This window comes from Microtus ochrogaster, linkage group LG9, assembly GCF_000317375.1.
Source record: "Microtus ochrogaster isolate Prairie Vole_2 linkage group LG9, MicOch1.0, whole genome shotgun sequence".
Classification (NCBI taxonomy): Eukaryota; Metazoa; Chordata; class Mammalia; order Rodentia; family Cricetidae; genus Microtus; species Microtus ochrogaster.
The window spans coordinates 591,464-600,830 of NC_022034.1; the positions used below are offsets into that span (position 1 = coordinate 591,464).

Genomic DNA, 9,367 nt, shown 5'->3' on the forward strand with positions numbered 1-9,367 from the left:
CAAGAGACTTGAACCTAGAGTGGCTCCCAGGAGCCCAAGGCGATGTCCCCAGTTAGTTCCTTGGGCAGCTGAGGATAGGGAACCTGTAATGAGCCTATCCTATAGCAATACTGACGAATATCTTGCATATCACCATAGAACCTTCATCTGGTGAAAACAATTTTCTTTCCAACCTTCTTTCATCAGAATTGGGTTTTTTGTACATTCAGGATGAGTATTTTTTTACAACAGAAAAAATCTCATTCACTGCAGCAGCTAAAATGATACTTTTACAAACCTGATGGATGCTTCCTAACAAATTTCATCTGAGATGATCTCAGACTATTCATTTGCACCTATTCTACTTTCATCCCTTCAATACGATGTTTTTGACCTTGTACAGAACAAAAATGTGTAGTAAGAGCATCACCATGGGGGCTGGAGAGATGGCTCAGAGGTTAAGAGCACTGACTGCTCTTCCAGAGGTCCTGAGTTCAATTCCCAGCAACCACATGTTGGCTCACAGCCATCTGTAATGAGACTTGGTGCCCTTTTCTTGTTAACAAGCATATAAACAGACAGAACACTGTATACATAATAAATAAATAAATAAATAAATAAATAAATAAATAAATAAATAATAAATCTAAAAAAAAGAATCACCAACATAGGACAGAGCTCTATTAAGTGTGGTGTGGTTGAATTCTATTCTACTTGCCTCTACTGTGTGAGTTATATACTGTAGTAGCATTTGGCCATAATTTGCTAAGCTCTCCAATGACTGCACGATACTAAGACTACTTAAGACTTTCATGTCAATTACATGACTTTGCACAGGAAAACAATAAAACAAATGAACAAACAAACCAACAAACAAAAAACACGCTTGACATAGCCAAGTCATATGTATTTCTACAAGTGTTATTTATATTTGTTCTCAAATGCTGCATTTAGTTCTTCATTTTCTAAGTATTTCATTCAAAATATTTAATCATAATTTAGTCAAAATGGCATTTTATGAATTCAGCCCTTTGCTTGACATTCATCATGGTAATGAGAGTCATCTACTTTTAAGGAAATTATAAATAGAACCGTTGCAGTCGGTCTTTAGGTGCTACACCCAGAAATCTTGTTTACATTTTTTTTCTCTTCTACTGCTCTCCTAAATGGGATTCCAATATTTTGACTCCACACGCAAACGTTTTGTTGAAGTTTTCTCTGTGCTTCAGTACACAAATCCCAAATGACAGGCAAGGATTTTACTACTTCACTTGTGATTTTTCTTTCTTAAATGGTCCTATCTGTTGCTCGTTATTCTATTCTGCTGTGAATCTAACAGACTGTTTAAAGGAAATTTTCACTCTCAAAGAGAAGAAGATGAGAATTAATTGGGAGAAAAGACAAGTAAAACGTTCCTATATCATTGTTTTTAAGAGAATATGATTAAAATATTTCATCCCTATAAAGTATTTCTTGACCTACTTAAATTTGATTTAAGTTGTACAATACCACACCTAATTACTAAATGACATTTGGAGCCATTGGTTTATCTTCAGCTCTTGAGAAGATGAAGCTACGAAGAGGACAAATTCACTCACTGTGCTCTTGATAAAAGATAAATAATAAATAATTCTATATATATCCATATTATGAGTCTTTATTGTATTAGATTTTATTCTAAATTATATTTTACATTTTGTTCTTTTCTCTAATGCTTAAAATATCACAGCAGTAAGATGTAATTACTTTAAAACTTACATACAAAATTCTTTTCCATTATTTTAATAATCATCTCCTAATGTTGATATTTAAATATGAGTCAAGCTATTTATGAATTTATTATTTTTCAAGAGTAATTTCTGCCAATCTGTGTAGAATTATAAGAATTATAATTTTTACCTGTATTTATCAGCTTAAAATAATAATAACAAATCTGATATTTAAAGCTTAAATACTTCCTTTACATAAAATAGGCCAATAATTTTTAGGCGTTTATTGTACTGTCAGAACAAGGGTGATGAGTAAGTAGAAAATGGTTTCTCTGGGAATAAGTTCCTCCCCCATACTGCATGCTAATTGAAGAAGAAAGCACTTTGTTTTCTTCCTTAAGGAATTAGTCACATGAATATATAAATAAAAAAGAAAAGGGAAAACGAAACTTAACTAAACTACTCCTTTTTATAAATTCAGTTTTGTTTTTAAGTATTGAGATAAAGAAAAAGTGAACACTGAAAGTATCAAAAATTTCCTGTTATTTTAATGCGTGAGCATGTGTTGTGTTGTGTGTGTGTGTGAGGTGTATGTGTATTTATTATGTGTGTGTTTGAGATAGTATCCCTGTATAACAGTATAATACTAAATCTGAACTCACTATGTAATCCTGCTGGTCTTAAAATTCTATTATCTTCTAAAACCTGGGAACAGTAGCTTGTGATTACCTGGAGTAATCACTGGTTTTTCTTAAGTGAAATAAAGAAAGAATGAGAAGATAAGTATTCTGATATCTATACAATATTAATTGATGACATCATTTATACTTACATTTGCCATGAATATAAGTAGACATGTGATGTGCCTATCTTTGTACAAATATATTCTTACATATATAGTTCTGTCCTTTTCACTAATTTTATATAGTTTTTTATCTTCTCATGAAAAATATTTTATAAACAACTTGTTAATATTCGTTAAAAACTTATTGCTAATATTCCTAGAATATTCCTTCATTTTTATTATTTCAGATTAATCACATTTATTTTATTGAATATATTGATGTAACATACAGAATTATTTACCTATAAACAAACCTGAATCATACTTAATACATATAGTCATCTCTAATAAAACTACAAACTCCAAAATGAGATCTTTAAGGTTTTATCAATGCCTCAAGTAGCACAAAATTTTCTTAGTATGTCTGAGGATCTTGGTAAGAGTCTCAGCACTGAAACATCAGAGTCTCAACACTAAAAAAATATCAAACAAATAAGAAAACCTTAGGCTTTTACTTATGAACCACACTATTTGACAGTTATTTTTAAACAGAACTAGATACATGTACAAGTTCAAATTTTTGTGCATATCTTTTATCTTATATCTACTATCTACTGTATTCATCAGCTTTCTGTTGATATGATAGGAACCATAATCCAAAGCAGATCATGGAAGAAAATGTTTTATTTAGGTGATGTTCATCTAACATCCTATCAATCAAGAGAGTCTGGTCAAACATTTAAGGAGTAAGCTGGTGAGGCGAGGTTCTTCTAAAAAGAATATTTCCTCTTGTCTTGCTCATAAAGCTATACTGCTATAAAGCTCATGTCCACCAGGCTGAGAATAATACTGTCCAGATCAGGTTAGGACATCCTACATCAACAAGAAATTAAGGAAATGTCCTACAGACATGAACAGAGTCCAAACTTACAGAACTAACTTCAACCAACTCTTCCACTAGCTACATAACTCTAGATTAGAGCTAGTTTAAAGTACAAACTAATAAATCTATACAATTAAAAATAATAAATACACTCACCACTAACTTAAATTTATTTTGAAAAAGAAAACAAGATGAGTTGTGATGATATAACAGAACATCTAGAAGAGTCAAGCCATTCCCAGTATGCATTCCTTCTACTGCCTGTGGTATGAAAATAGGGCTCCCAGTCCTCTGTAACTAAGGATTCTAACTAAATGGAACAATAAGCCAAATTAAATGCCTTTATTTTATAAAAAAATGTACTTTTGAAAGAGAATATTGCACAAAAATGTATGTGTACAATTGGAAGAGCCAGTTATTTGATAGAGCATGGAAAACTTTATCTCAACGTATACAAATTAAATTTTTCTTGGAAGTAATTACAATTGATAATAAATTCTTTATAAGAAACAGATGTCATAAAATTAAACAGAATTTTTTAAATCCTAATACAAGCAAATACAAAGCTGTATCTGCCAATATGTTAGGATGAATTCGAGTTAATTCTTTACATAATATTTTTTTCAGTGTCATTATGACAAGCTTGTTACTTGGAGATAATTATGGGAATTCCAAAGTTTACAGAAAAAGAACTTAATAACTAACATAATAACTTCAGAATATGTCAGAAAAAAGACATTGGCCTAACATATAGTTGATGGCAATTTGAACAAACCAACATAATTTTCACTCTAGTGAAATAATATTAAAAGAAAGAGAAGCAAGACAATAACACAAAACAAAGGAAGATCAATTCATTCACAAAACTGTTCACACAAAATGAAGTATCACATAGGATGTCACACAAGTGTCTGATTAGATAGGGAGAAAAATGACAAAGAAATCATTTAGAGAGGCTTAAAAGTTTTTCCCTCTAAGATTCCATTACAGGGTTCAGTTAAAGACACCACGAATAGCTAAAGAATAGCTAAAGGGGGGCTAAAAATCTGAGGGTAAATATCTAAGAGTTAAGAAATCTATTCATAACAGGAATCATCTGTTCATGTTTATTCTTTCTCTGCTTTCTAATTTCTATCATTTCTCCCTTGATCTCTTTTGTTTTACATTGTTCTTAGTTCTACATTGTTCCTCATTGCCCTACCCATTACAAATGTTCCTAGTCAATTATGCCCTTAAAACTAGTACTTGCCGAATCCTATCAGGTGCCAGGGATGGAATTCTTTTGCCCCACAGGAAATTAGATAAAGGTTTTCACACAAACACATACACACAGAGAGAGAGAGAGAGAGAGAGAGAGAGAGAGAGAGAGAGAACTGCTTAACTGTGAGAAAGATAGTTAAGATAGGAATTAAATCATCAGGGAATTTTTAGCGGGGAGGTTAGTGTGCTACATTATTATGTGATAGATAAAAGAGCTAAAAGGTTTATTTTCAATAAAATTATGAATAGGGCACAGAATGTTTAAATCAGCACCTCATGTCTTTGATGTCAGTATTTATAGACAAAGAAGTAGTCTGTGGCACTGAGGATAAGATGATCTCTATATGACAGGGAGATAAATAAACTACTTTAGAAATTAGTACACAAAAGTTTGTTTTTTTTTCCAATTAACAATTTTCTCAGTGCAGCAATCACATCCTTGTTCCTGAGGCTGTATATCAAAGGATTGAACATGGGAGTCACAATGGTGTAGAACAGAGAGAATAGTTTGTCAGTTTCTGGAGAATGTGTGGACTTTGTCCTTGAGTAAGTAACAGCGGCTGATCCAAAAAACAAAAATATCACAAGCAAATGGGAAGAACATGTGGAGAAGGCTTTTGTCTGTCCTGTGGCTGTTGGTAACATCAGAATGGTGGCAATGATTTTGCTATAAGAAGCAAGAATCAACATAAAAGGAAAAGCAGCAAAGAGGATAGCCACTAGGTAAACAGACAACTCATTAACAAATGTGTTTCCACAGGCTAGCTTGAGAATGGGAGGTAAGTCACAGAAGAAGTGGTTGATTTGGTTAGAACTGCAAAAATGAAGAGAGAATATCTGACAGGTTTGTCCTATCTGGACTGGGATGCCGCCGAGCCAGGAGCCTGCTGCTAGCTGAATGCACTTGAATGAGTTCATAACCAGGGGATACTGCAGAGGGTTGCAGATAGCCACATAGCGGTCATAAGACATCACAGCCAGAAGGAAACATTCAGTGGCTCCCAGCATAAGGAAGAAGCATGTTTGTGTGGCACAGGCCAGCTTGGATATGTTTCTATTCTGAGTACCGATGTTGTACAGAATTCTAGGAAGAGTGACTGACACATAACAGATTTCCAGAGAAGAAAAGTTTGCCAGGAAAAAATACATGGGCTTGTGCAGTGCAGGATCAATTCTGGTTATCACAATTATGAAGCCATTTCCAATAAGGATAATTAAGTACATTATGGAGAACATTCCAAACAGAAACCCCTGGAGGTTTGGTAGGTCTGAGAATCCCAGAAGGACGAATTGGGTGACTGTGGAAGCATTGTTTTCTTTCCTGCTCTCTGTGAGATCCATGCTTAGAGATGATTCAGTTCAAAGCAGAAGTCACGTTACTGTATTTGGTTTTCTTATATTGCATCTAAGTTACAGGTACAACAGTTTAAAACTTCCTAATGTTTCTAAAGGAATAAAAAAATAAACATGTACATCTTATATAGTTTCTCAAATAATGGGGAAGTGTATCACTTGCCATTCAGGAGCAGCAGTAAAAACAATCAGGATTCTTTGTTTGCAATTTTGGACATCTGGAATAATTATGCTTGCTATTTTACTTTTCTTTTCAATATTTAAATGCATAATTTGAATTTATATTATTTATCATATAATTCATATTTTCTGTCTACCCAATATTTTTTCATGATTATTAGCTTGTGATTAATTTTAAAAAAATTTAAATAATACATAAGTAAGTTTTCAAAAAGGTATAAAAAGTTTAAAGGATAGTATATATTATTTTAGCATCATTTCCCTTTTGGTTAGATTGTTTTTGTTTTTAGGCTATTTAATACACTTAGTAATTAATTGTGCATCAAATATTATATGCAATTTAAAATACTTAATGCAGTTTTTATTTTTAGTTTATAGAATGTGAAAATCAACCTCATAATTTTTATACTGCTTTTAAAGTTTCTCTACTTAAATTAGAAAGTGGAAAAATACAAAATATTAAGACATTTCTCTCTCTGTATGCTCAACGTTCAGAAGCTGTCCCACACTTTCCCCACTAGCACACATGGTGAGGGAAATGTACTGAAGGGGGTACAACTCTCTATTCTGAATAAATCTAGCGTAGCAACACAGAGTTCACTTCCTATTCTCTAAGTCATTCATATCCACCCTGTATGTATGTATATAACTAGTCTGCTTATTCCACTCTTTTATTACAAGTTTCTCTGGGTTTTGTGCTTGAAAAGGCTGCCGTTCATTTCATTTTGTATGTCTTATTTGCCTTTAGAACAATAACTCTTTTTAAACTCTTTTGCCTTGTATCTCTTGCTTTTCAATATTTCATTATAAACCGTCCCAACATTTCCAAACTTTTTGAAGAATTTTAGAACCCTTGTAAATCCAAAATGCTTACATATGGTACTCATTCTACCCTTGTCTTCCACATACAAATGCTCTATCAACTCGTGCATACCTTTTACTGTACTCAGTAGTAGGCACCTTTTCTCTTACTGTATGTGGCCACAGGTGTTATGCGGGATTTACAACCATCATCCACTCTGTCAGAAAAATCTGATTGTCTTATTTGCATCCATGTGTCAAATAATTTCAGGTTCATTAATATATACACGAAAAGATAAATCAGCAAAGTTACTGCTGAAGGAATTTGACTTCAGGTTGTGTTTTCCCAGCATTAAATATTTCTGGTGTTCAAATTTCAGTTTCAAATATAGATGCAAATTGGGAAGATTTGAGCCTAACTTGAACTTCCTAAAGATTTTTTGACAAGAATAGGAATAAGCAAAAAAAAAAAAATAAGAAAATATAAACTTGTTATAACTGAAACTCAAAACGTACAAAAACTTTTAGTAAAAGTTGGCAGTGCTAAACTGTCATTTAATGGTCATAAAATTTGTTTTCAAAGATCTTTTCTTCTTCATTACACCACATAAACACTACATAATTCATTGAGCCATGCTTCCTCACCTAATTTTCACAATCTAGTACTATATACGTAGACACTGACAAAACCCTACAGCCAGATCATTTTCTTGAAGATCACTATGTATGATTTGAGCAAGATCTACTTGACAGATATCGCCATGAAAGGTGCCATGTCACAAAATAAGAAATGGATAAGATAAAATGTGCCCTTTGCTTTTGTTTTATTGTGTTTGATTGTGTGATGTGGGAAGCAGGTGTGGCATACAGAGTCTTTCCATATTGCAATATGTTTTGGGTAATTTCACACCATTGCAATGAAAATGTCTGTTTCTGAATAGAAATACTTTAAAAATATTTAAAAATACTTGATAAAACAACATTGGCAGATGTTTTGCTTTTCTACTTGTACAGAAATCTTATTTCTGTTTTAATTGGAAAGTATCAATGTTACTTAAAATTTCCAACTAACTAATAATTGATATAAATAAATATTTTAAATGAAAAACCAATTTTTTCACATTTATTAAATTTCCGACTTTAATTCAAGGGTTAAATGAGGGAGATTGGAAATTCACATATCTATCCAGACGTACTTACAGTTTTCTTTGTAGCTTATTTTGATTATTGCTTGTTGAATCTCTGGTTTAATTCATGCTAGAAAAATCAGTTTTTCATTGTACTTTATTGCCAGTTTCTGCACATACAAGCATCACGTCCCACAAAGAATCATTAAAGGATGTAGCAGCCATCCTTTTTTCCTGTTTGAAAATTTTCAAATAATTAACTTCTACTAACAAATGGAGTTCAAAGTGGAAAATATAAAATATTAGCAGTCACACATGAAATATTAAAAAATTTACAAAACTGTTAGACCTTCTTACTAAATACTATAATTTTTGTATTGACTGAAGCTTAGTAAATAGCATAGCCTGTGAAACCATGAAATTCTTAGATGTTAATATTGTAATACCAAATAATGTAATATCTCAATATGAATAATGCATCCAGAAGCATACTGAGCTGGTAAATTAAATCAACTCAAATATAGGAAACAAAAGTAGAATAGAATAAGTAAATTCAGAAATCATTTTATTGCCAAAATATATAAATTGAAATAGAAAATATGCTAATATGTCCCAAATAATTTTAGATACTTTTCTCACTAATGTTAATTCTTAATAATCATGCTCTTTTTATAACTTCAAGTCACATGTACAATTCAGTGTTGTTTCTTCAATATTTTGATCATTTATCTATATAGTTAGTTAGATTTTATGATATATGAATTCTAGTTCTTATATTTGTAAAATAGATAATTACATGGAGCACAGACTATATCCTTACTCTATAAGTAGCTAAATAAAAATCAACTACTACTAGAATCACTAAAGATTGTATTTAAGATGATAATGTGTTTATTGATTTTAGCAATATTTTCTGCTATATTAACTTTCATATTTAAAAGGATTGTATAGTTTGCCTTCAAAAGACATAGTAATATCATCTTAAAGCCAACACAAAAAACAACAGAGAAACATTTACTTTGACATGTATCCAAAGTAGAACCATGTAAAACATATCTCACCTTTATACACAGGCATGAGGCAAACAATGATAAATAAATTTGTTTATCTAAGTTTCAGTATGAATTTATTTAAAAAGAGTTTAATCAATTTCTAACGTATTTCACAGTGTGCTGTTTAAGTAGGATACAGTCTCTGCTCTGGGAATAAATTCCTTCCCAAGTCACTCTTTAATTGGTGGGAATATGTTTCCCTGTGAATCAAGAAGCCTAACAAAGCAAAACAAAACAAG

At 31.8% G+C, this 9,367-nt stretch overlaps 1 protein-coding gene across 1 annotated transcript; it reads right to left on the bottom strand.

Annotated features, from left to right (window-relative positions):
- Positions 1–4,984: 4,984 nt before the first annotated feature.
- On the bottom strand, positions 4,985–5,956 carry LOC101996253 (olfactory receptor 10AG1-like). The gene has a single exon (XM_005363462.1). It carries the CDS (start codon positions 5,954–5,956, stop codon positions 4,985–4,987), a length of 972 nt encoding a protein of 323 aa, XP_005363519.1.
- Positions 5,957–9,367: the final 3,411 nt, after the last annotated feature.